Source organism: Sander lucioperca, chromosome 13, assembly GCF_008315115.2.
Source record: "Sander lucioperca isolate FBNREF2018 chromosome 13, SLUC_FBN_1.2, whole genome shotgun sequence".
Taxonomy (NCBI): Eukaryota; Metazoa; Chordata; class Actinopteri; order Perciformes; family Percidae; genus Sander; species Sander lucioperca.
Window position 1 is genome coordinate 6,052,501 of NC_050185.1, and position 27,296 is coordinate 6,079,796.

The 27,296-nt window shown below is 41.0% G+C and overlaps 3 protein-coding genes across 13 annotated transcripts in view; 1 reads left to right on the forward strand and 2 right to left on the reverse strand.

Annotated features, from left to right (window-relative positions):
• Positions 1–16,884, reverse strand: part of LOC116058159 (vacuole membrane protein 1) — a 68,260-nt gene extending 51,376 nt beyond the window's left edge. The window contains exons 1-5 of one of the 5 annotated variants that reach the window (XM_031310861.2): positions 16,783–16,884; positions 9,259–9,357; positions 8,903–9,041; positions 4,307–4,397; positions 2,562–2,672 (exon numbers count right to left, since the gene is read on the reverse strand). In XM_031310861.2, coding sequence (XP_031166721.1) covers positions 2,562–2,672; positions 4,307–4,397; positions 8,903–9,041; positions 9,259–9,337 — 420 coding nt within the window. In that variant the 5' untranslated portion in view covers positions 9,338–9,357; positions 16,783–16,884. Of the gene's footprint in view, positions 1–2,561; positions 2,673–2,884; positions 3,022–4,306; positions 4,400–5,708; positions 5,755–8,902; positions 9,042–9,258; positions 9,439–11,579; positions 11,713–16,782 lie in introns of those variants that run through there. The other 4 variants (XM_031310859.2, XM_031310860.2, XM_031310863.2 and 1 more) reach the window with 4 other exon arrangements.
• On the forward strand, positions 15,789–17,781 carry ptrh2 (peptidyl-tRNA hydrolase 2). 3 transcript variants are annotated; one of them, XR_004899211.1, is made up of 3 exons: positions 15,789–15,872; positions 16,814–17,533; positions 17,580–17,781. XR_004899211.1 is itself a non-coding variant. In XM_031310864.2 (2 exons), exon 2 carries the CDS (start codon positions 16,823–16,825, stop codon positions 17,336–17,338), a length of 516 nt encoding a protein of 171 aa, XP_031166724.1. In that variant the 5' UTR covers positions 15,789–15,872; positions 16,814–16,822; the 3' UTR covers positions 17,339–17,777. The 3 variants fall into 3 exon arrangements, 2 of the variants coding, with proteins under 2 accessions (XP_031166724.1, XP_031166725.1); XM_031310864.2 differs by having other exon boundaries at positions 16,814–17,777; XM_031310865.2 differs by having other exon boundaries at positions 15,845–15,937; positions 16,814–17,777.
• A 1,830-nt stretch (positions 17,782–19,611) lies between these two features.
• cltca (clathrin, heavy chain a (Hc)) overlaps positions 19,612–27,296 on the reverse strand; it is a 42,305-nt gene continuing 34,620 nt past the window's right edge. For 4 of the 5 annotated variants that reach the window (XM_036009001.1, XM_036009000.1, XM_031310857.2 and 1 more), the window contains 9 exons: positions 26,964–27,121; positions 26,605–26,877; positions 26,102–26,419; positions 25,576–25,707; positions 25,238–25,348; positions 24,952–25,122; positions 24,614–24,835; positions 21,706–21,781; positions 19,612–21,004 (listed from right to left, as the gene is read on the reverse strand). In XM_036009001.1, the coding sequence (XP_035864894.1) occupies positions 20,871–21,004; positions 21,706–21,781; positions 24,614–24,835; positions 24,952–25,122; positions 25,238–25,348; positions 25,576–25,707; positions 26,102–26,419; positions 26,605–26,877; positions 26,964–27,121 (1,595 nt within the window). In that variant the 3' untranslated portion in view covers positions 19,612–20,870. Of the gene's footprint in view, positions 21,005–21,705; positions 21,782–23,218; positions 23,900–24,613; positions 24,836–24,951; positions 25,123–25,237; positions 25,349–25,575; positions 25,708–26,101; positions 26,420–26,604; positions 26,878–26,963; positions 27,122–27,296 lie in introns of those variants that run through there. The other variant, XM_036009002.1, reaches the window with a different exon arrangement.

The following is a 27,296-nucleotide window of genomic DNA, read 5'->3' on the forward strand; positions in this document are numbered from 1 at the left end:
TTTGTTAGTAGTTTTATGGTTCATTATGCTCTTTATTAATTCTTTATATATTGCCTAGTCTTTTCAACATTCATTTTTCAGGAAGACATGAATTAATCTTCAGCTGTAGCTTTTATGTGAATACAAATATTGATACTTGGTATCAATAATGATAAAACAAGTATCCCAATACTAGTCTGCACTGATTTTTCTGATTCATCTTAAAACCACTGGCACCCTCTACTGACTGCTTTTACAAACATCTGACAATTTAGAAATAATTTTGGAAAAAATAATAATACAATGGCTTAATTAATAAATAATACAATGGCTTTAATTAATTAATGTATTCATTTCTACACACCATATTTAATAACGGAGCATAAGGATGGTAGATTTGATTAGAATAAAAAAATACTATAATGGAATCCAGGGCTGTACAGTAAGTGCAGCTATGACTATTTTTGTTACACACACACACACACACACACAGACACACACACACAATTATCAAAAGTGTTGTGGTTAATTTTCTGCCAGTCGAGTCACTGTTAAATTGACTCCTCACAATCAGGAAGTTTGCTGACGTGAAAACGCTATCAAAGTGTTAACCCGACTTGTCGACTGGATGAGAAGCTGTGCAATAAAAGTTCATTGTGGCACTTCTCCCCTGAGCTGATGTATATCTCTAGTGGTGCACTTGTATACCACTTACAGAGTAACTGTGGTGTTCTACCAAATGTTGACATGGGGGTAAATCAAAGTCAAGAGCTGGTAAACACAGAGGCCCACTTCAGTTTTCATTTCTAGCATATTATTAAGTCTCATAGACAGGAAGGAAAACAGTGTCAGAAAGGTCAAGCTGCAAGTGTTAGACTTGTAAGCTTGTGCGGACATCTTATCAAGTGTTCTGAACTTATTTGACCCACTTATAATCACTGACCCGGTCCTAGTTCCTCAAAACAGGACACATCTGCTGGTACTCACCACAGAAATTCTTTAAAAATAATGTATTGGCAGAAATCAGAAATATTTGTCAGAACCCAGGAATCTCCTAAATCACTTAAGAATCTCAATGGCCCCTTTAAGCATCTATAGAAAAAAAAATGTATAATTTGAATTCTCTGAGGTCAGTGTTGTGCTTCTAAGCTCAGAGTTAAAGAGAGGAATCAGGTACTAGATCAGACATGGTTCTTTATACAAAGGCCAATATTAGGCTATACTTTAATTTAAAAAAAAAGAAAAGAATATCAGCCAATTAAATACATTTTTAATTTATTCATCTTTTATTTCAGCGTGGACAAGTTGGACTGCCATCAAGAGGTTAAGGTCTGCCAGTCTGTAAAATAAAAAAGCTATAATGTTTTAATGCTTATAGCACAGTGTAATGGTCTAAATGCAGTTTCAGAGGCATTTTCACCCTACAAGAAGTCAATTCGGTTGGAAACAGAATGCTGTGAGATTATTCATATTCAGAGGCATAAAAGATAAAAAAGAAAAGAAAATGTTTTTATTTGAATATCCACCCAAAAACATCCTGTATTAATAGATTAAATCCGAAAATATCTGCACCAGTAGGCCTATCTGCTTTTTAAAAAACAATATCAGTCAAAATCTAGAAAAGAAAATGCACAACAGCAGGTCCAGCAAGGAGCACCAAGTTCTGTCATGAACCCAGTGACACCACAAGCTGCAGTAGCAGCCATGCTCACTAGATGGTGACATCCTACGTGAGAACACTCTGAAAAAGTGAGCTGGGCCACTAAGGGTGAGTAGCAAAAAACTCTCAAATTACATTTGGGAGCGCCAGAGTTTGGCTTTTAAAAACAGCAGAATGGAGGACACGCACTTCAAAGTTTCCAGAAGGGGAAGAGCATACAAGTGTGACAGTGGTCTCTGATGACAGATGGACTCAGAGCAGTGAAGATGAGCAGATGTTTTGGGACCCTGATCTGATCAGCAGAAGAGACCCAACACCTCCCGACACTCAAAACACAGAGTTACAGAGTGAGGGGAAAACAGAAAGAAAGTGGAAGGGAGAATGAAATGGGGGAGTAAAAGGGGGGAGTGTACACATAGGAGAGACATAAAGAAGAGAGTAAGGGAAGGGAGTGTAAGAGAAAGTGAGAGTGAGCGACACAGTGGGGAGCAGGAGATTGGGGAGAAAGGAAAGAGAAAGAACTCAGAGAGGGGGAGGGAGAGTGTTTTTATCCCCGTCTGCACTCAGTCAGAGGGGTCATTGAGTGCGATTGTTCCTAGACTGCCTGTCAAAACAGTGCAGCTACCACAGCGTATATTCTTCTCCGCCCCACTCTGAAATGCACGTGCTCACAAACCCATATTAACTCACGTATGCATGTGCAAATACATAAGGAACCTCCAAAAGCTTTTAATAATGCTCTTATTAAAGCCTTCGCAACAGCCCAACAACAGCATCAACACAGCCTTTTAAGACCTGCGTCACTGCACCTCCATCATCCACTGTGTTCGAGTTTCAGCTCTGACATTAACATGCACTGGCAAGTGAATTACTGCACTGTGAAAGTGCACAACTTGTGGAGTCACAGAAAACACTTTCTTACCAGGTAAAGAAGGAAGGTGTGCAGGCCGGTACCAAGACCCACCGAGGAGAGGATGCCCAGGCCGACCCAGTAGGCACACCACAGCGTCTTCTTCTCCATGTAGCGCACATACTGCAGAGGCCAGAAAGAGGACGGTCAACCACATGGCAGAGACACATGCAGAGTGTGAGGAAAACAAGTAAGGGGGGGGGGGGACAGAGACAGAGACAGAGACCGAGAAGGTATGAGAGTGAAAGTGTGCAAATTAGAGGGCACTTAAAGGGTGGGAGAGGGCTAGTGAGTGGTAGAGAAAGAGAGGGAGAGGAAGAGAGTGAGAGAGAGACCTTTAGAGACAAAGGTTGTTGTTGAGTTTAGAGGACAGAGCCGTAGGGTAGGAGTGCTCAGCACACTGACAGAAGAACAGCACCATTACTCTTTTTGGTCGCAGCCAGCTCTTACACAACTAGTAAAGTAAGGCAAGCCAAGATCTCTCTCTGTCTGTATGTCTGTCTGTCTGTCTGTCTGTCTCTCTCTCTCTCTCTGTCTGTCTGTCTGTCTCTCTCTCGCTCTCTCTGTCTGTCTGTCTGTCTGTCTCTCTCTGTCTGTCTGTCTGTCTGTCTCTCTCTCTCTGTCTGTCTGTCTGTCTGTCTCTCTCTCTCTGTCTGTCTGTGTCTCTCTCTCTCTCTCTCTCTCTCTCTCTCTCGCTCTCCTGTTCATCTGCCACTATCACTCCATCTACCACTCGGTTTTTAGGAGGAAGCATGGACTGTGCAGATTACGGGAAGAAGGGAGGGGATTGAGGAGTGGGGGAGGCTCTGACCGAAGACTCCATTTCCCAGTAAACCCAGCAAAACAAAAACACCACATACTGCCTCTCTCTTTGCTAGGAAGTGCAGTGCCAGCCATGGCCGATTGTTACGTGCGGTTATTGAGAACTGATTACACAACTTCTGAGTCTCTGTGTAGAACATTGGGGGGGGGGGAGCTTTATGGCAGTGTGTTTCAAAATACTACAGCACATAAAAACACAAAGGTGGAAGAAAATAAAGGGGGGGGGGGGGGTTCTATTCAGATCTATAGCTCGGTCTGCTGTGGTTTACAGCCACAGCTCCAGTAGTTTACCCTGCGGACATATGAGATTTGCAGGAACAACTGGGCTTTGTGGGAAGTTAATAATTAAACTAACATGATGTTGGCACACTCACACAAACACACACTTGTCAGAGATGATGTTAATGCAAATATCCCCTCATAGGCACTCCTGCTGTGCAAATCCCAAGCTCTATGCTAACTATGTGGGACACTATAATCAGATTTAATTACGCATGTCACTATGCAGGGCCTGAATAAATAATAAAGGGACTGCATTAAACAGCACTTTTCAACCTTATTTGGACAAAGTGCTGCTGCTGCTTCACTGTTTTGCCAAAAGACACTTTAACCTGTGGACAGGAGAAGCCAGGGATCAAACCAGCAACCCTTCAATGAATAGACAGCCGCTCTACTTCCTTAGCTACAACAGCGTCAAGTATGTGTATTTCATTTACTGTTATGGTGGTAAAAATGTAGGAAACTGTAACCTGCATTCCGTAATTATAAGGCAAGCAACAACCAGAGAAAAACTGATTAAATTATACCCTCTCTTAAAAGACCTTCCCAGACTTTATAAATCATGTCAGCCTAACAAGGCGGAGGTGGAAACACTCCACAGCACCCAAAGTATGGATATAATGTACTATAAAAAAACAATAAGAGTATTCAATCACCTTCTGGTGTGTTCCTTCAATACAGTAGGCAATGGAGAGGAGGATAAGCAGGATCAGCAGGCCAAACACAGTCTGTCTTTGCTGCCAGAGCCTAGGTGAAGGAGAAGAGAATGGGAAGGTTAGAATGGTGAGTAGGGAGGAATAGTGTGAGGGCAGAAAAAAGATAAGGAATCATGAGTGAGGCAGTACGAGTGAAATGAAAGGAATTATTTGATTTGATTTTCATTTCAACTTTGTGGAAGAGAGACATCTGCTTGAAACTAAGCAAGCCACTACAATTATGGGCTTCACCAATGGGAGTGGCATGTTCTCAATAGTATAATAGTTGTGTCGGTAATAGACTTAGAAGGGGCAAGTGGGACAAAGCTCCACCTGCTGGCAACAGAAAGCGTGTAGTTTTAGTGGTACTTAGTTGCCTACAGTAATTTAGAAATTAATATAATTCTGGATTAATGCATAAAGATTTTTTACAAAAACTAAAGAGTGACATTGATGTTATTTTTGTCAACTATATCCTGAAACATGCTCACATGTATTTTGGTATTGTGAATTTACACACAGTGGAAAGAAATCTATAATTTTATAGTTGCCAACATTTTTGCAATTTTTACTCTTTATTATAGAAATATTATTTTTGGCTGCTTTGATTACATTAACAAAAATGAACATGCTTTCTCTTTTATTAATTTACGTGTACTCATTGGCAAGTTTTACATCCACAAATGCAAATTCACAAACCAAAAACCAACATTTACTGTATTTGTAAAAGAAATGGAAGTATAAGCCTAGCTATATATCAAAAATTATTGAAAACAAAGGTTGTCTGTAACACATTTAATGTTTTTCAATGATGCTAGCTGCTGTGTACTCCATGGAGGTATTAGTGTACTCGCGTTTCTTCTTTTTTTTCCCTCTCTCTTTACTTATGTTTTTTCTTTTAATCTTACTTTGCTTGTGGCTTTTCTTCTTTCTATATTGTTTATATTTCAATAGGTTTGTACTTTTGATATTTTCTTTTGATACTGTATGTCATGCTGAAAAGTTGAGCTAAAACACAAAAACAAGACGGCATGAAATAAAAACAGGGCGGGCACAAGTTTATACGAATTAGTCGAGTACAGTGGGCCTGAAGTGTTACCTTGACTTTAAAACAATTTGATTTAACCTTTATTTAGACAGGTAAATTAACATTAATCTCATTGAGACATGCAATCCCATTCTCAGGAAAGACCTGATAAAACTTGGTGGCCATCTAACATTACAAGGGATATTTGGTGGCCTCAGGCCATAGTTAATGTGGAACCCTGCTTTTGTATATTACTTTCATGCTAACCAGACATTCAGTGTATTGAGAAAGGCACATGTTGGCTTAGCCGTTTAAACACTACGGGGGTCATGTGTATAAAAAATAAAATAAAAAAAGCCACTTGACCACTGTTTGTTGAGAGTGGGTGAAATTAATATTATATTTATTTAGCTTTTCCGGGTTTTCAAATGGAAACGCCCACTCAGCCTTAGCAAAAAAATCAGTGACGGTTTACGGGTAAGCTAGCTAGCTAGCTAGCTAATCAATAAGGTTTGAAAAATGTGAAGACTAGCACTAGCTGAGTCAATGTTAGCTGTGCTAGCTACGTTTTGAAATAACGGCACAGAAGCTAAGCAATGTAACGTTAATGCTATGGACGCCACATTAGACACCAAAAAAAGACACTTAAGAACTTCTTAATAATGACTAAAGAGCTAGAATTGTGAAACGGATGTTTGCTGCTATGTAGCCTGACCATAGACTGTATAGAATGGACCAACAGATCCCGTTGCTCTGGACGGAGACCAGTGAAGGATATTAGAAGCACTTTTCCGGTGAGTGCTGAGCGTTACTGCGCAGCCTCCAACTGAGAGAGACGACGTAAATGTGACGTGAGCAACCTGTCTGAAAGTTGTAAGTCTTCTGGTAGCTGTGCCAAGAGAAATCTCAATCATTCCGAATATTGCAGAGACGGAGAGCGTAGGTATATGTAAGGAGATAGCATAGGCACAGGCTAATTATTGCTAACTAAAATGCTAGTTAACATTAGTTATTAAAGTTAAACAGCTAATGTAAGTCGAAACTGTCTGCGAGCTTCTCCTGTACTATACGGTAATTCCTCTACTATGCGACAGTAAGTCCCGTGGTTATGACACAATCGTTAGCCTATTTTTACAAAAACGTCTGCTACGGAGCCATAACGTGAGGTACAAGGTAATGGAGCCTTTTATACGTTGTCGTGTTTCTTTAGAAATAAACAATGGACAAATAGAGTCTTTAAACGCTTCAGATGTAAAGTCATTCGCTGTCAAAGTGACGTCAAAATAAATGGCAGTCAATGGGATGCTAACAGGGGGTGAGTGCTTGTTAGCATCAAAATGGCGCCATAGGAGGTACGCGTTGTGAGAAGAAGCTTACCCCCTTTGAGCCTGAGAAATACAAACAAACCCGAGCGTTTTTTTCTTCTACCTCTATAGCAGAATAATAATGGGTGCTTCCAGACCTTTCTCTAGAGCTGTGGAGATATATCTGTCTCTATAATACATCCATGATCTGGCTATGTGAGACTAGCTGCTATGTCAGTCTTTGGCCAACAAAATTGTTCTCTGTCATTAATTAACTTAATGGTGTGCTGGGCGTCGGAACTGCGTATGTCAAGTGAGATAGACCCGCATTAACGGAGTGAACCGCTCGCCCCCCTTCCCTCGCCCCCTCTCTCACGGTAAAGTTAAGTAAAGTGGGCATGCAATTATGCCTGTGGTGGAAGCAATCAGTTAACCCTACTGTATGTGCTACTGCAGAATGCAGACTAGTTCAGTTACTTTACTCCATATATTAGGCTAGAAAGCAGTCCTCGTTCCACTTCCTGATGTTGAAATGTGTGACTTCACTGAGAAGTTAGTTTGGTGAAGGCGGAACCTAATACAATGTGTGTGGAGTAGGATATATTTACTGTAGGCCTATTATATTGGGATACTGGTCCTTGGGTTTATGTCTTTAAATTGGTCTCTAATGGGCAACACCAACTGAATCTGAACATAGGCCTGGTTTTTAAATGCAGAATTAGCAGTAATTGTACAAAGTAAGCGTCTCTCACATACCCCTATCCAAATCCTCCCTTTGTTTAACAACCAATTGTCATCATTTAATCCTCAAGCAAAACAAGTGCAGAACCCTGTGCATATGCTATAAATTACAAACCACTTCTATCAACATTCAGGATAAACTTCTCTGTGTGCTCGTAATGTGTTTGCATGTACCCCCCTGCAGCAGTTACAACACCATGTGTTTTGAGTGTTGGTGAACAGCAGCTTCCCTTAAGTCAGAACATTGCTCGTGGTGCTTGCGGCTCACCACATCCTCTTGTAGTTTAGAAAATAAACACATTGTCCTCACAGTCTTAACCACAAAGGCCTCCCTGAGAGTACACTCTGACCTCCTTCTAGGCCCTCTGTGTCAACAAAGATTATTAGGTGTGTTAAAGGAGACATGTTGTGCAGCACGGGGTCTGTCTTTGTCATCAAAGCAAACTCTGACGTAGTCTGGTCTGGTGCTGTTGCTTTTGTGGGTAAGGTGACATCAGTTAGTGAGATGAAAAGACCTTGTCAGCTCTATTAGCAGTAAGGATGAGACATTATGAGGGGGGAAAAGATAGGCAAATCCGTTGTGCTGCATAATAGGCTCCATTATGCATCTTACTGAAGACTAAACTATGAAGGAGAAGGCCTTCTGGGTTGATAGCACTGAGACAATCAAGGTCACCTCCTATCTGGTTATATGTGTGTGTGTGTGTGGGCGCTTGTTTAACTATATTCATGGGGTCCAAAAACTGGGAGTCCAGTCCCGACAGCTTTGTGGGGCCAAAATGCTGGTCCCTACAAGTTTAAAGGGCTGTTTGAGGGTTAAGACTTGGTTCTAGGATTAGGGTTAGAATTAGGTTATGGTTAGGGTGAGGGTAAGGGTAAGGGTTAAGGTTAGGCATTTAGTTGTGATGGTTAAGGTTAGGGTAAGGGGCTAGGGAATGCATTACGTCAATGACGGGTCCCCACAAAGATAGTGCCACAAACCTGTGTGTGTGTGTGTGTGTGTGTGTGTGAGAGAAGAGTGTATGATTTTTTTCCTTTTTTGCCTGAGATTGACAAGCAAAACTAACATCACAAAACACTGCTTAGCTGCTGTCAGCACTATAGTGGCATCAACATGAATAATACATACTAAAATCATGTTTTTATGCTGTTTTGTAAGTCAAACCGTCATTTAGGTTTATAGGGCAATATATCCAAACACACAGCACGTTACGGCTTAATATTAAAACTTCATCTTCGCCTTTAATCAGCTTTTTTGTCACATGCATAGCTTGTACGTCATATCCTGTTGTGGATGTGTTTTAGTCAAACTTGCACTGTTGCACTAGAAAGTCCAATAATTACCTCATTATCTTTTTTTAAGTTCCTCACTACATTGTTTTTTTTGTACAAACGTCAATACAGTTTTGACCCCCTTTACATTTTTAGTGTAAGCTTGTATTGACCAAAAGCATTCGGGAGGTTGCATCCCACTCTTGGTCTCACCTCCATAGCCACTCTTTAAGGGTGATGAGCAGTTCCAGAGTGAAGTAGTGGAGTGTGAGCTGAGGTTTCTTCCATACTACCAGAGTCTCACGCTCCTCACTGTCCCTCTGTTTCCTCTCATCCACGGACAGCTCCGAGTCTAGCCGCAGAGTGCGGGTATTGCAAGTACACACACAAACACAATGAGAAATTAACATTTTTAAATAAAAATCATGCAAATACAACAACAAAATGTCACATCTTTTCGAAGGCATTTGGTACTGATCTATTTTATACAGTCTATGCTACTGATGCACTCATAATATACGTAAGTATCTTATTTACTCAGCTGTGTATTAGATGTCTGTTGTATTTACCAGTCCGCTCTCCATTTTGCTGTTCCTTGACACCAAGTCGCCTCTGAGGTAGTTCACCTTCAGCCCCACACTCTGCCATCTCATTCACCAGGAAGGAGTCTGAGAGAAAAGACGGGCCTTCAGCACAGCATTACACACTCCATACTGTACTGTACACTGCTCGGCAAGTCTGAAACTGACATGAGCCCAAAACAAATAAGGACTTACACACAACAACACACAACACCCCCAAACACTCTCCACACTAAAACATTTCTGTGTACTGTACACACTCCTACACACCATCTGACCAGCAAGTGTTTTCCTACTCCTGCATCCTGCAGATTACAGTACTTTAACCCACTAAACGCCTGTGCACGTCCTAACGAGAACTTTAATTAGCATCAATGTTGACACTGGGAATACATGCAAGTCTTGTTCATTTTTTTGTGTGTACACCCATCATAAGTCCACCTCCCCTGATGATCAAATGGCAGTTATACTGTATGTATAAATAAAGTGTAAAAGAGTATATGACAACATTTTGCTTTTTGTTTCTTCTAAACATTTACTCAAAGGAGATCACATTCATACACATGGATAAAAGCACGTGCACAGAGCGTCTCACTATAGAGCCTCAAGTCTCTCAGGAATCTGTCAGTGAGCAGTAAGATGGGGACTTGACACAGAGGTATGCAGTTTACCATCTGGTGGAATTGTCACACACCAAACACACACACACACACACAGATGCGGTCTCTCTCTCTCTCCCTCTATCCTGTGCCCTAGGTCTGGGCCTCTGGCTCCTGTTTCCATGCATTCACACTCTCTGAGCTGCCAGGCAACATGACACTGTACAGCACTGATATTACTGCAGGCCATGATGCCTCTTTAGAGCCAGTAGGAATTTGATTGATATGTTCTGAGGTTTTGTGTAAATGTTTTTTTTTCTCCATTAGCTTCAGATTATTTTCATTATTATTATTATTATTATTATTATTACATTAGCAGTGGCAGTGACATTACCAGTCACTGTGAACTTGCAGAAGTGCCAAGGACCTGAAAAGGTTCAAGACGACTAGGTAGGTCCAGCATGGGGGGGGGGGGGAGCTTTATGGCAGTGTGTTTCAAAATACTACAGCACATAAAAACACAAAGGTGGAAGAAAATAAAGGGGTTTCTATTCAGATCTATAGCTCAGTCTGCTGTGGTTTACAGCCACAGCTCCAGTAGTTTACCCTGCGGACATATGAGATTTGCAGGAACAACTGGGCTTTGTGGGAAGTTAATAATTAAACTAACATGATGTTGGCACACTCACACAAACACACACTTGTCAGAGATGATGTTAATGCAAATATCCCCTCATAGGCACTCCTGCTAAGACGACTAGGTAGGTCCAGCATGTTCAGGAGTTGTGTGTTATCTTGGAGGACAGTCATGCACACATGCATGCACACACGCATGCACGCACGCGCACACATCTGCAGACATACACAAACATGCACACACACACACACGCACGCACGCACGCACGCACATGACCACTGAACAATGAGGCTGCAGGTACTTTACATTCTGATTTGTACAACTGAAGTGTCACAGAGAAAAATAAAAATCTTCTCAGACGATTAGACTGCAAGGCATTTTGGAGAGGTACTCTTGGCCTTCTCAGGGAACCACAAACAGAATCTTTTCATCACATACCTTAAACCTTGAACACACACTCACACTAGAAGCACTTTGCCAATCGGATCTCGGCCTTGCTAAATATTACACCTATCCCTTCTCCTCTTGCACTGAGGTGAACAATGCACTGTCCAACAAAAGGGCTTAACACATCGTGTGTAATATCCTATAAGCAACACTAATTATAGAAATTGGTGCAAAACTAGTCACTTTGTGGGAAACATGCACCTCAGCTGCCATTGTACAAGTATGTGCTTTATTCTTCACAACAATTACTTGGATTATTAATTAACAATCAAGGCATTTTCACAATCAATACCTAGAAAGCAGTTCCATAACAATACTGCTTATGGGAAACACAGTAGCACAGCACTGCTCCCTACAGCACTTGATTGCGCAATCGCTTCTGCCAAAACAACCCAGACCTGTTGAGTAACTTGTGCGAGGGACAATAAGAAACTCAACACAGAGGAGAGCACATACACTTCAGGGTGAGACATTTAATAAGCTGCAATCAACTTTCACATTTCAAACAGAGACAACAACACAACAGCGCACTGGAGAGAGATTATACATTCACAAAGTGTAAAACAAATCAGGGCTGTAATGTAACAGTATTTTAGCAATGCATTATGCAGAGAGGGTAAACTCACCGTTCACAGCTGTTTAATTCCCAATAATCTCTGGGCTCAAATGAAACCTGTGGTGGAGCCCCAGTGGCAATGTAGGGCAAATGTACGCTACCCATGAACTGCATCATAACTTGAGTGCAGGGTGTGGTGATGGAGGGGGCCAGTAAGGGATCGAGCACTGATACAATGTTGCCGGGGGAGGGGAGAGCAGGCTGACAGAAGAGAGACACAGAAAGAGGGGAGATTTCATCATTTGCCTGGTAGAACCTCCAGAGAGCCAGTCTAATTAAAGGCCTATAAATAAAGTGGAACATTTTCCTGGAGCGCACTTCTAACACTTCTCAGTCCTCAGTAGGTTTCACACAGGGAGTGAATGAATGGCATTTGGGCAAAGAGAACTCAGCTAATTCCCAAATTGAAAAAAAAAAAAAACCCTCAGGACATCACATCACATTTTTCAGGTCATAACTAGAGACAGAAAACCTCAACTGTATATATGTGGCCATGTTTTAGTATCAGCGTCATCTTGTTTATCAAAGTGAGAAAAGTATTTGGGAACTCTTTCTGGTGATTGTTCTCCGGAAGGTCACTCTGTCTCCACTGGTCGAAGTGGTGTCTCATTGGGTATGAAAACAATTCGAGTGACTTTATTAGGAAGATGAAGTAGGAGTAAGTTTAAAGGGGACAAGGCCTTAAGGCTGATTTATACTTCTGCATAAAATCTACACTGTTGCTACGCACGTAGGTACGTGAAGACACAAACCTACGCTGGACCCTACGCCGTAGCCTAATGTACACCTCTCGAAAAATGTAACTACACGTCACGGCGACGCACATCGCTCGGCCGTGGCTTGGTAGCGTTGCATTTCCCCCGACTCATTTCCTGGTTCTCCTTCTCCATAAACAACATGAACTCAAGGAGAGGGTTAACTTTTCCTGCTAAAGATTTCCCACCGTGGTCAGAAAGAACAGGGGAGACACTTTGTTTCTCTCACTATGGCACTAGAGTCGGTACTCGCTCTGAAGCTAATCACCGTCACTCTCTCACTTCTCCCTCTACCACACACTTCCCCCACACACACACATGTCGGCTCGACGCACACACCAACGCAAAAGTATAAACATCAGGCCACTTATGTAGGCTACAGCGAAAGCTCTGCGTGGAGTCTCCGCAGAACCATAAAACAGCCTTTAAGTTTCATGTACAACAATGACTATAAACTCTACATTAAAGGGCAAAACATGGCCGTCCTGATGTCGCGAGCTCCAGTTTTCCTCTCGCAGATCAGTCTGGCATCTTGAGACTGAAATTGAAATTTGGAGCTGTTCGCCAAACGACCGACCAATCAGCGTTGGTTTTGAGGCGGGTTTAGGTGTGACGCAACGAGAAGCGACTGTTCAGTCGAAACAACATGGCGGCTTCCACGGATGAGATGAGCGTAGCTATCGTGCAAGTTTTATCCGAATTAGAAAGTATTCCTTCATTGAAAGAAGAGCAAAAAACGGAACTGGAGGCTTTTCTCGGAGGAAAAGATGTTTTTGCTCTTCTCCCGTCTGGTTTCGGCAAGAGTTTGATATTACGTTGATCTGATTGGTTGATTTGGTCCGTCTATCATATATATATATATATATATATATATATATACACACACATATATATATATATATATATATATATATATATATATATATATATATATATATATATATATATATATATAATCTCATTGTGTGACTACTTGCTACTTTTAAAGCATGGTGTGTTTGCAATGATCCATAATTGGAATAACCAGATGGATTTACTTCTTTTATCTTTTAGTTTGGATAGACTCAACTTGCATTAGGGGTGTAAATGCAGAATATATCTATGCATTTCTTTTCATTTATTTAGAAAAATGTAACCGTGGTGGCTCCTTGGCCATAATTCTTACTGTTGGAAACATTTAGGATAATGTAAGTACACAACCCAAAGAAATATAAAACATAGGTATAGTCGTCTTAAGACATTTCAATGCTGAAATGCTACATATAGCTTTAAAGGCAGAAACTACAGTGAAGCAGTGAAGCGTCACAATACTTACAAATTAAAGTAGAGCAATTTTATCATTGTCATAAGTGAGGTTTTTCAAAAAGAAATAAATAAACTACCTGGTGAAAACATCCAGTACACTCAGAATAAAAGATACTGCTATATCTTTTGTCATTAGAACAATAGCGTCATGGTTCTGCCCCAAATATCATTATAACCTACTTTGCTGAAAGAAAAGAGGTCAAAGAATACTATCCTGAAACTAATATACCCCCACTTATGATATTATGGTTTTGTAAAAATAAAGTGGACCACTTATCCATATTTTTGTGTTATTATAATCATGGTTCATGATACCTTTAAAGCAATATATTCTGAAGAAATAACTACATGATTTTGTTTTTATAAGCAAACATTCACACATCCATCTATTCAGTCTCTATTCCAATTTACTCCAGGGTCATCCACAACACTTGACATTCATGCGAACAAGAAAAAGGTCTTTACTCTGGGCTAGCCAGACTACTTCTCAGCCAACTGACATTACGCAGTTGTCCCAGATTCCAGCAGCATGTCAGCCCACATGCAGCACACTATCTATAAACTGGGTTTTCGTCAGTCAATGTTCGTTCCGTGTCATGTGATGTTTGAAAATGTATACTGCACTAAATGACATGGAGCCTACCTGCCTGACTCGTGTCTGTAGAGAAGTCTAACTCTACTCCTGTTTGCAAACGGGATGACTGAAACTACTCATGCCTAATGACGAAACATACTGTAGATCTGTCTGCAGGTCACACCGAAGTGCTATGAAAAACAATCTAAAACTTTGTTGTGGCACCAAAAACTATACCAGCATCTTATAATTTCTGACACAAACTTATTGCTCCATTTTACGAAGCAGATGAGCATGATGACATAATGTTGGGGCAGAATAACCTACATCCCTTGTCTGCAGCACAGTATCACAAATGTGTGTATAGACATTCTATTTTATTCTTAGTTTTGGCCATTGGTGTTTGTATATATATTATTTATTTTTTTACAATATTTATACACATCTATTTTTACACATACTTACATAATATACCTGTCTATTCTTACCTATATTTGATCAGCTTTGTTGTCCATGTTCTTATCTGCATGTCTGTTTCTGTTTAAGTTTTTTTGAGAGCAATGCAAGAGTCGAATTGTACACCATGGTTGTATGACTAGGATTTATAGGTGATGTTGCTAAATGCTACACAATCAAACATTCTTCTTTGAAATTATAAGGAGCATTTTTTTCCCCAGGTACCTGTAGTTCCATGCTTTGCTCAATAGATGGCAGTGTTGGCCTAAAGGTTAGTGTTGAACTGGCAAGATAAGTCTGGGTGGGGAGTGTGTCAGGGGCCCTTGAACAGTAGTATGCCTGCTTCTGATGAACTATTTTTGTTCTATTCATATTAGAATAAAAATATTAACACACTATATGGCATTTACCATATTACAAGTATACAATATGCTAAACAGGATATAATGGTTTCTTCATTGGAATTATGGAATATGGATTCACATTTTTGATGGGCTCCTTTGACCAAGAGCTGAGTGACCTTGTTTGCAGCATATGGTGATAGGTGCAAGCACTCCCAGCACATTCCAAATATGAATAGATTAAAAAATGAATTACGTTAGATGGTATTGAGTAGTTTGATATCTGTTAGGAGCTGGTATAAAGTAATTTGTGTTTATCGGTGTTTTTTGCCCCCAACGGCACGATTAGGCACTGGTTAGGGTTAAGGTTATGGTTATGGTTAGGGTTAAGGTTAGGGTTAGGTGCCTTGAAGGCAGCGGTCGCAGCGCTGCCTGGAAGGAGCAGTTGGGGGCAAAAAACACCATCGAGCGTACTTACTGACTAAAATAAACCAATGACATGATGTGTTTTGAAGCACAGGTAGGTGGCTTTAGAGGGGACTACTTTCTCCAGGCACCAATAGAAAAACACCAGCTGTGTGGTTAGAAATGCTCTCTGAAAAATAATATACATTATTATAATATACATATTCTGTATTTTATGGCTGCATGTTTTCACAGATTTTTTAATCTTTACAATGTGTTGACAGTGTGACACAACATATAATTTAACATAGAGCAGCTTAGGTTAAGGGTTAAACCCTCTTATATACTGTCTATGGTTAAACCATAGACTGTAAACCAAAGTCGAGGTGCTATGGCGTCATCACCAAGAGACCCATAAAGATGAGGAAGCTTCATTCATACTGCTAGCACGTTGAACAAACCAGCAGGTATGAAATGCAACCTCCGGGTATCAATCGTGCTGCACCGTGTTAGCACTATGGGGGAATGAATTGTACGAACATGTGTGTATTTGTTCGCAAAGTGATATGTAATATTATTGTACTGAAGCCGTGTTTTTGGAGTAAGCTATCTTTGCTTCTAGCCAAGAAGCTAACGTTAGCAAGCAGGGTTCAAAATTAGCACCATCCACCAGCCAAATGCTGGTAAAATATGCAAGTGGCTGGTAGATTTGCTTCACTTACCAGCCAAAGAAACAATGGTAATCTATTGAAATTCGAACATTCACTTGCCATTTGGCTGGTGGACGAAAAAGTTAATTTTGAACCCTGTTAGCAAGGCTAGCTTCACATTAGTTACCTAGCTAGCTAGACCTGAGCTTGTTTGCTCACGAAGTTGTCGTTAACGTCAGTTTACAGAAAGCATAACGTCACAGTTTGATCAAATCTTAAATAAAAGATGTAACTTTATTTGCAAAACCGAGCTAAATCTCCAACTAGATGCTGCATACTGTTAAAAATAACAAAAATAATCGTATTAAGTTAGCTATTGTACGAACTTTTTTGTCTGTTTAACGGCTGTTAAACAAAAAGGGTGAAGTCAGATCTGCAAACACAGCAAGTCAGAAAGTTAGTTTTAAAAGCTTAAAGAATTATTTTAATTTTTAAGTCAACTTGGGAGCAAAAGTCCTTTAAATGCACAGAGTAAAGGAAATCTGAACATCTCCATTTCCATGACAACTGGGAAAGAAAATGTGATATGATCAAAAGTTCCAGAACAGACCAGTTACTAACTGATTGTTCTGTCAACTGCTGTTTCCAATTGTCAAGGATAAACTGTTGCTGTATTTCTTTGTAAGTTTGTATATAGGTGTACGCTGTAGATATGACATAGACCTACCTTAATCTGTTCTTTCATATTTTTTTTTTAGGTGAACAATATGGACTTGCTATATGGTCCATTGGGCCTGGGTGTAGTAGCAGGACTGGGCTGTGGGCTCTTCCTCGGTTGGCACCTTCGGGCTCGCTTGGGCCCGACCTCCAAAAGCCTGATGGCAGCGATGGGGAACGGCACTGGTGAAGCAAGCGTGATGGGCGAAGGGGGCGAGTTCAAGATGATACTAGTGGTCCGAAATGACCTGAAGATGGGTAAAGGGAAGGTGGCTGCCCAGTGCTCCCATGCTGCCGTAGCAGCTTACAAACAGGTTCAACGCAGGAACGCCGAGCTTCTCAAACAATGGGAGTACTGTGGCCAGCCCAAGGTGGTGGTGAAGGCCCCTGATGAGGACACTCTGATTGATCTGCTAGGTCATGCCAAAGAAGTGGGGCTTCCCGTCAGCCTGATTCAGGATGCAGGAAGGACGCAAATCGCGCCCGGATCACGCACTGTGCTGGGTATCGGTCCAGGCCCAGCTGATCTGATCGATCAAGTCACTGGAGACTTGAAGCTCTACTAGAGTCCCAGCATGCATCTGTCTGACTTGCATACAATGTCTTAGTTGTCAGAACTATTTGCAATATAAACTAAGTTGGGCTACCATGAGTTTATATTTTTTATAAAACAACAATTTACTTAATTACATGTTAACTACTTTTTTGGTGCAGTTTTGGACATGTATGCCTATCACATTTGTTGACTCTTGAATGGCAGTAATAACAGCTTCTGTGACCGAGGCAAAAACACCACAAACACAGTTCATATTCCGTGTTCTGTTCAGTCCGGCTGAGGCCTGTCTGAAGACATGATGCTCAGAAGAAACAGATGAAATATTATTGTTAATCTCATTAGAAACCCAGGACAATAAGACTTTTTCACCAAGACTTTTTTCCTTGTCATAGCAGGAACAGCACAGGTGTAAACTGATAACATTAAAGGGAAACTTTCCTGATTCTAAACCTGCTTTGTGTCATTGCAGTGTGTGTTGTATATGTAGATTAACAGTTGCTGGTTTCTCTCCATGTTGCCAGCGCCCAGAGCTCTCCACTCATTTGCCTGCAAAAGTCCGCTGGATGATGTGAAACGCGCTGTCCAGCTCCAGCCAAAAGTGCAGACCAGATTTTACTTTGCATGTGTTGTGCCCCACTAATGACTCAATGAGTTCTTTTTTTTAAGCCTCCTTGATATAGGGAGAGGTCTCTTCCACAGAGCCCGCCATGTTTCTACAGTAGGCCACTGTAGGTTCTCTACCCGCTTGGAAAGGGAAGGGTATTCAGTTTGTTGCAATCTGCAGCCTCAATGCTAGATGCCACTAAATCCTACACGCTGCTCCTTGAGTATCCTAGTAAGCCATTACAGTGAGCTAGTATCGAAAATAACAGTGCCTTAGAATTAGATAATGTTATTATTGATTACACCTGTATTTTTACTGCTGTGAATGAGTATTGTTCCAAAATGATGTTCTCTTAATACAAACCGAGACGAATCCTAATCTTACAAAATTACATCTGAAATCAGATCAATCATTTTCATTGTAAAGTATTTATTACTTTAGAATACCATAGACGTCACTGCCATGAACAATATGACCAAGAACAGCAGGATGCTATTGATTTAACCTGACAGTAGAGCTGGTTACATCGATGTCATATCAATATTTGTAATTTGACTGGATGGCACTTTGTATTTTGTAATAAAATTAAGTATTTTAAAAGGGTCTGTACTAAAAAAAAAAAAAATGTGGTCTTGTATTGCTTCCACACGGCTCCTACAGACAGTTTCCCAACTTTTGAAATACTGACGCTTTGTCAGACCCGCTGTGTCTGATAGACACACAAGGCAACACAGACAGACAGAGACACACACACACACACACACACACACACACAGAGAGAGGGAGCGTGACTTCATTCTCTGCTCAGGACCCCATTACTCCACTATATCTTTACGTAGCAAATAGTTGTTTACTGCTATATTAATGTTTTGAATATCAAGTACAGCTTTCAATAGTTTTTTTCCTGGTCTTAAATACGGCATTACAGTTCCAGAAATAGTTATTGTTCTAGAGAATAAATAGTAATGAATGCCTTCATAAAATAGGTTATCATATCCAAGTTGTCTTATTGTGTGCATCTACTTTTATCTAAACATAATTATTTAGTCACAATCTTCAAGCTGTTTTAAAGCAAGATATATGGATGTTATATGTCTGGCAGTAACTCACATCAGATCAGCTTTACTTCTAGCACCCTCTATTGTACCACTAGAGGGTGCTAGTGATACAGCCTTGTGCATGAAGTGAGGAACAGTGAACAATCCAACACTAGAATATGGCATTAGAAACATCGGCACACAGCTGAATCAAGAGCTCTCTGAAATCCACTAATATGAGAGCTAAGCTTCAGTGCAGAAAGTACATTACTGAACTGTTAATAACAAGGTGGTTTTTAAGGTCATGTTACATTAGCTCCAATCTCTGAAATTTCTGTCTGACATTCACATCAACTAAAGCCTGAACGAATTCAGAAACTTGTTTCCTGTTGCTGTGACATCCCCCGGCCGGCAGACTCCCAGGTCAGAGTTCACCTTCACCCGGCAAATTTGCAAAGTCAGCCAATGTAAACGCTGATACACTGCATTTTGAAATGAAGTAGTCATTCTTCTAGGAATGTGTGTAATCACATTGTTTTGTGCAATATTCATTACTATTTCATGCGCTTTGTAGCCGATGGTTGCTCTTCTCAGTACTTGATTGATCATTTCTATCAGAACCCTGAGATCACTTCCTTTTAGGGGGCTAAATGTGCAGCAGTGTGTTCTCCTACACATGACAGTATATGTATGACACAATCAGACCGTTCTTGACAAACAAGAAGCCTTTATTTTTAAGTGGAAAACAAAACCGCCGTTTCATTCATTATGATCATGATAATGCACAATCAAGTATCTTAAGTGCACAATTTAAATCTAAGGTAATTTAGATAAGAATATAAGTTCAAACGAGTTAATGATTGGTTTTCCTGTATACACGCAAGCCTTTGATAAAAACTTCAAATACCACAAGTCCTGTGATATTGTTTCTGAACTGGAAGAGCGGGTCAACTGAAAAAGTTTAAAGGCAACCCTCAACAGGACACGAGGAGAATAAAGTTTGAAAAATCTCTCTCCTGCACACTCAATACCAGTGACCTAAAATGATATCCAGCAGAAACAAACCGCAGCATAAAGAGGGGGCATGGGGGCTTGTTAGTCAAACATAAACAGGTCTGCAGTCCCTCCTGAGGTGGAATGGTCCCAGATTAGAGCAGTATTTAAAGCACATGGAAATGTCGTCTGAATGAAAATTTGTTTACAGAGTCCTGCATAGGCTTTGCTGGAAAGAATCTAACCTTCCTGTAAATCATACGTAAAATACTCTCCTGGGTTTTCTTCAAGAAACAGCCCTGAAGTGTGTGTGTGGGGACATGACTGGTACAGCGTAGTGTTTCAGGATTGTGGTCATGGAAGCGGCAGTCTCATGTTCAAATATAGAAGAACAGGGTAGCGTTTTGTTTTTGTGTCTGAATATACAATAATTAAATGCATTTTACAGTCGGACAGAAGCAGCTGCTCACACACATCAAAATGAAGACGTTCTACATTAATTTCTTCTCACTACAGAGTGCAAATCAGATGCTTCACAACAGACCTTTTTTTTTTTGTTGAGGAGGACTAGCTCTTCCCACAAGCCCCCCCCCCATTGTACATAAACTATTTCCCATTCAAATAAAATAGACAAAAGAAAAAATGTAATCTAGTCAATACGGAATGTGAGAAAATTAATCTTTGTGATTCAATCTTTTTCTTTGACAACAGAAATAAAACAGAGTCCTTCATGACAGTTTAAAAAGGGGGGAAAAAGTAAAAAAAAAAAAAAAAATAGGTGGTCTGTATTATTCCCCGCTCCCTGTAGAGGGCAGAGAGAGAGAGACACTAATGGTCTGGTGAAGGACTGTGGGAGATGGATGGATGGTTGCTCCAGCCTGCATGTGGAGAGAGAAGGGGGTGGGTCTTTACATGCCGTAGCCAAAGCCTGGCTGAACCGCTGGCTGACTGTATCCTGCAGGAGCCTGGTAGCCGTAGCCGTAAGCTTGCTGAGGGGCCACAGGTACGCTGGGGCCCGCCGTCAGCATCAGCTGGGGTGTGCCTGCAAGATATACACACACACACAGGAAAGGTTTCAAACATGTAACTGGTCTGATTAATTTCAACCAGAGCCATAAAAACGTGAATGATTTGGTCACAGCGCGTTCTCATTGGTTTGTTGATCTTGTTTTTAGCTTTAAAAAGATTTTATGTGGCGAATCAGGTAGTTGCCTTTTTAGCTGTCGGGACTAAAAGCAGCTGTTACCAACCACTGTGATGAACACATCACAACACAACACAGCAGAATACCTTCACCTCATTTATAAAACTCCCTGACATCACCTATGTTACATTCATAAAGTTGTTTTCTCAATCAACTACTTACAATGAGAGACTGGATCCTACATTAACTCATTTTCACTTCAGGTTATTTCACACGAATAATGCCTGCATTTCTTTTCTCTCTGTTCTTCTCACTAGTTTCAAGTAAGCATGTTATGTCACATACTTCAGTGCAACAATCAGGATTGAGCAATATTTGAATCAAGAATCTTGGGTTGGGTTTGGTCACTGTCAATCAAATCTGATTTTTATTACTTTGATAGTTGCTAGTTTGGTCATGAATATTTAATGTTATAGAGCAGCAATCATTTGAAGACACCAGGGGCTTAAATACATTCTGATATGGATATGAAAAGAAGACTGCTGCCTTTGCTTCTGATCACAGTGGAATGGGCTCTGATGTCATTAGAGGACTGTTACCGTAGACGATGGGTTGCGTCTCTGTTGCCTGCTCCTCTTCTTTCCTTACGGTCTCGGAGGTTTCTAGTTTATCTACCTGCAAAGCAAAGAAATAGCATTTAGAGCAAAGCCATAACACTTAATGAGTCAACAACATACTACACAAGTCAAAAAAAACTAAAAAACAGTTAAATATACATTTATTTAAATAATCTGTGACAACTTTTCTGACAAGGATGCTCATCTGGGTTACTACTCCAAGCAGATTTCACACAGCAGCAAGACAAAACAAACCCCTACTGTCAGGAACAAGATCATTTCAGCTGATTAAACCACTACTACTTTAAAAGACAAATTTGCCACCTTTTATGTGAATGTGCAGTCAGTATTGATGGTTAATGTAATTGAAGCAATACATTCTTCAGTGCGCGCTATACTGAATGAGAAAGCTGACATCGCAGCTGTGAAATCTGCTGTTGCTCCTGCATTCAGCGCCGCCATTTGACGTGACAGTGACGTCGTTGGAGGTAAGGAAGAACTACAGACTATTTCAGCTTGTGGAGCGGGGGGTGGGGGGGGTGGGTAGCTCGCGTGCAAAGCATCCTGGTACATGTAGGCACTGCTGCCTTGGCTCTGCAAGCAGGAGAACTCAGCTTACTCCGTCAATATAGCACACACTGAGGAATGTATTGCTTCAACTGACTACAATACATTTACCGTCAACACCGATTGGACATCCACATAAAAACGTGGCACACTGTATACATACAGTATGCACAGATATCTACAGATACTGAACATGAGTTGGACTACTAGACGTCCAACTAGTAATGCTAAATAACGTGAATAAATAAATAAGGAAAAGAAAAACGAGTTAAACTAATTTTCATTTCCTCTGTTGTCTGGGTGGCTTGCCAATAAGAAAATGAACTTCTTCAAGCAGCAAGTCAGATGCAGCAATAAGCAAAGTGTACGTATCAGGTCCTCGAGGGAAAGCAGCAGCACCTGGATGCAGGTTATTTCTAGAGTTAAAAGTAAGGGCTTGCTCAGCAGTGCTGTTCCACACCTCGTATAGATGCATTTATCATTCGGTATCTCCATGCCTCTTCAGAAAAACAGTAGCTCTTCAAATCAAGTTCTCTGCAAACATTTACAAGCTGAAGCTTCACTGTAAACAGAAACACTCATGCTCCATGTGTTACACCGCTGGCAGTGAGTAAGAGGCTGCAGCACTGAGATGCACTTCAGGAGGAGGAGGGAGGAGGGGGAGTCTCAGGCTTTCTAAAGGAAGCCAGGCACAACCAACAGCCTGCTGTTACCTATCAGCAAAAGACATTTCCACGCATGCTTTATTTCAGCTAATACAGCAACCTTTTAAAAACATATTGTGCAGTGTCAATGTCTGTGAGGAAATGCACTTTTAAGTGAAGTTGTAGAGAATGGATTATACTTGTTGAAGCTTTCCAACTGTTTGAGCACCAGTGGCAAACAAAATGATCCCCTGGGTAGACAATGGATTTTTTTTTTTTGTTGAACTTCTGGTTTAATCTGCTGCTGGTTCATAGTTCTTTAAACAAGGGATAGGAACAAACGATGCTCCCTTAACAACTGGCACAACATGCATCTTATGGTGAGATAATGTAAATACAGCATTAGCTAAGTTGCAGCATGTGTTTTTCTCTTGGGAGTATTTTTGTTCTTTAAAATGGACATCTTAACCCCAACTTGTTCGTCCACAAATGTACAACTATCCCACCCTGAAGCCAATTTGATTTGCCTGTGTTTTTTGACTAGATTAACATGTTGGATTTACTCCGTCCCACTCAGCGGTTCCCGTACAGAGGCACTCTGGTTTGAATGGCCAAATCAATTAAATTATTATATACAATCACAGGTGATACTTTCTGATAACTGATTATGCATGCAGGTTAATGCTAGATGTCAAGATGTGACTAATGCCAATGTAGTGAATACAAAATATCTATCTGCAGACGGCTACAATTTAATTTCCTCAGACCTAAAGTTTTACGCGAGACTACTTATCTCCAAAGTTCCTCAACAACTACAATTTCAGCTTGAAAGATGTCTTGGTGACTGTGTCAAAATGGGAGTGTAGCTAAAACCATGCACACTCAAGGTTGCAGTCGTCCGAGCTAAATACTTTGAGATCAAAAACAGAGCATTTAGCTTTCACCTGTTCCTTAACTGCATCAACCTGGAAGAGAAGAGGTGCAGCATAGAAGAAGAAGATAATTAAAAATATTGCCCTGTGAACAAATTTGGTAAACAGACAACCACCAGAAAGAATCCTGAGTATGTCTTTCATTAGATACTTATCCACTGTTACTTAAAGAGCAGTGTGTAGGATTTAGGATGTCTATTAGCAGAAATGGAATGTTTTCTTTAGTGTATAATCATCTAAAACTAAGAATAGTTGTGTTTTCATTAGCTTAGAATTAGCCCTTTGGAATCCATACGTGAAAACGGCTTATGAAATATAGATTGTTTTATTAGCTACATGTGATTTAAGGATCAGACTCAAGAAAAAAATAAGAGAGGAATTAGAATTAATTTTGCAGTTTGAATAACTGATGCTGCACAGAAATCTAAATCAGGCCTTATAACAGCTAAACCATTAAAAGTTATTATTCAGCATTCTTATTCCTGCCTAGAACATCTAATAAGTTGAAAACTGGTTTTGATTAATTGCCAACTATCTGTCACAATGCCCGCATAAGATAACCTGCATGAATTTGTATAAAACAAACTACACTAAACCACGTGTGTGTGCATTCACATTTATTCTGATGCTTGAATTGATCCCCAGACAGGATGGCAGCAGTGCTGCACAGCTATATAGCCTTCATTTATATCAAAACCTATTTATTCCTCAGTTCACCTAACTCCAGCCTGAAAAGAGCTGACCCACCTTGCTGAGGTACTCCCTCATGACCTGAATGAAATATGGCATAGAAAAGTCCATGATGTTGTGCCTCCAGGCGGTCTCCAGCACCACGTCGGGCCGCAGCAGGTCATAGCAGCTGAACAGGCAGGCGGCGAAACACTCCTTCTTGTCCTCCTGCAGGAACCAGGACAGCAGCTCCTCTGCCAGCTCGATGTCCTTGGACTCGGACGCATACTGCATGGCATCCTGCAGGGGAGACAGAGCGCAGACAGGTTCAGGAATGTTCTAAGCCAATCTAAGCAGTGTATCAGAAACATTCTCAAAGAAAGTAAAGGTGAATGCTAGGAGGGGGAAAAAAACACCTTATAGAGCTTGTCCTTCTTGCAGAGCTCCACACTCTGTTTCCAGCGGTTGTTGCCCTTGAAGAGGTAAGCAGCGATTCTCCTGAACTCGATCAGCTCGTGCTTCTCCAAACGCTGGGCCAGTGAGATGTTGTCAAAGTTGTCGTAGGCATCTATTGATGTCCTCAGTGCCTAACATGAGTGTGACGGGAAAAAGGGAGAGTATTAGATCAAATAATAATGACATTAAAAGGAAATAAAAAAAATATCAAAACTATTCCACTAGCACTGTCAAAGGCTCTCTCACCTGATAGTCCTCCTCTGTGATGAAGAGGTTGTTAAGTGCTTCATTGACTGATTTGTTGTTGTGGTTCTGTACTGACCGCAGGTAGGGTTTGACCAGAGGAAGCTGTTTCACCTGTGGACACACATGTACATTCATCATCTCACTAGCAAAGTTTCCATCCCAATTTAGCACATTTACTGAATTTCCAAAGAAATCTGCAAAAGAAATGGTAATTCATCCTTTCCATCCACTACACTAATTTACATCAGAATAGATGGATGGAAATGCACTTAATCCAAAGAAACAGAGCAAATTCAAATCACACTCCTCCTTTATCATAACGCGAGACTAAAGTGTACCTTTGTGAAGAAGTTGACAGCACGGGAATGGTCCAGTCTGGGGGAAAGCACTATAAGCAAATCATTCAGTAACAAGGGCTTGAACTCCAGATAGAACTGGGTGGCTTTGTAGTACAGCTCCACGTTGGCCACCTATACAGGGTGCAAAGGGAAACAATTAGAAACAATAATAAGCATATACACTGGAGAAGGGAATATAGTGCAATATCAAGCATGATGATAATTTTATAATATATAATATCATAGCATTTTATAATACTGTCTTCAATGAAAGAAGTATTTCTTATTCAGTCTCATCTCATTCAATAAAACCACAATTCGAGACATTTTCAGCAATAACCAAAATAGATTGTAGTGGAATAAAAGCCCCATCATATGTTTGACTACAAGACATCACCTTAGTGCAATGTTAGCTCAAAAAGCCAAATCAAATTGGACACTGTTAGATACCTCATAAAAAGGAAAAATATAATTAAAAAAAAAACAACCACCACAATCTTAGTTTTGACAACAAATCAAACTGTACCTTGGTGATTATGTCTTTGAACTGCCCCTCCTTCCAGGCATCTGTCGGGTGGTTCATCATGGTGATGATGGCGTTGTCGAACTCCTCGTACTTGTCATACAGGAAGACCAGCTCGGCCCACAGGTGAGCCTGCTCAGCTGCTCTCAGGACCTTCGGGATGTTAACTCTGGACCAGAAGAGCTCCAGATGCTCCCTCATCTTCTGGGGTTTGAACTTGGAGTAAAGGATGGCCAGCTCCGTGAACATGCCCATGTGAGCGCGCTCCAGGCCCAGGGCGGCCTCCAGCATGGTGATCAGCTCCTCAAAGTAACCGCGGTCCTGAGAGAAAAGAGGGAGGATGGAACCTGGTAAATGTATGTTTATGTATGAACGTAGGCTAATGGCCTCCAAATTACAAGTTAAACTATATGCAAACACTGCATGCCTTGGTGTATTATGATTTTGTTTTAAATAACACACCAGAAGTTACACAAACAAATAAAATGCCTTCATTTCCCTCTTACTTGGTAGTAGTTGATCAGCTCCTCCAGCTCGTCAGCGTGCACCACGATGTGGAGACCGCACATCTGGGCAAGCCTGAACTCCTTTCCATCCACGCAGGCGAAGCACACCTCTTTCCAGGTGCGGGTGCTGTTGGCTTTACGGGCGCCGTCCACAGCAGCCTGGTACTCCCCGAGGTGCACCAGAGTTGAAGCCAGACGACCAAAGTTGGAGACGTTGTTGTATAGCAGCTTTGCAGCATCGTACATTTTCTCATCGTAGCAGCGGTCACCAACCTACATAACAGATACAAACAAGACATAGTGTTTAATTCGTGACCTGAGAGCTTATTCACAGAGGGTTGTATGAGAACAAGGCTAACCTGTTGGATGTGAGCATTGTTGGGTCCGTTGATGAACTCTTCCAGTTCAGCCAGACGATTGGTTTTGGCCAAGGCAAAGATGAGCTCTGTCTCCACGTAGGACTCACGGGCCTTCTTACGAGCCATCTGAAGGAATTTGACCAAGTCCTCCCAGTTACCTGAAACACATGGACAGTGATATTAAGCTGTTGGTGTGTTTCTACATGTATCCATTGCATTTTTGGTAGATGTGGAACGCTGCCTCCTCAACTGTATTTTATGCTGATACTGTGCACTTTCAATAAAGCTGCATTAGCTGCAACCATCAGCAAGTACCCCGGAGAACAAAACTTA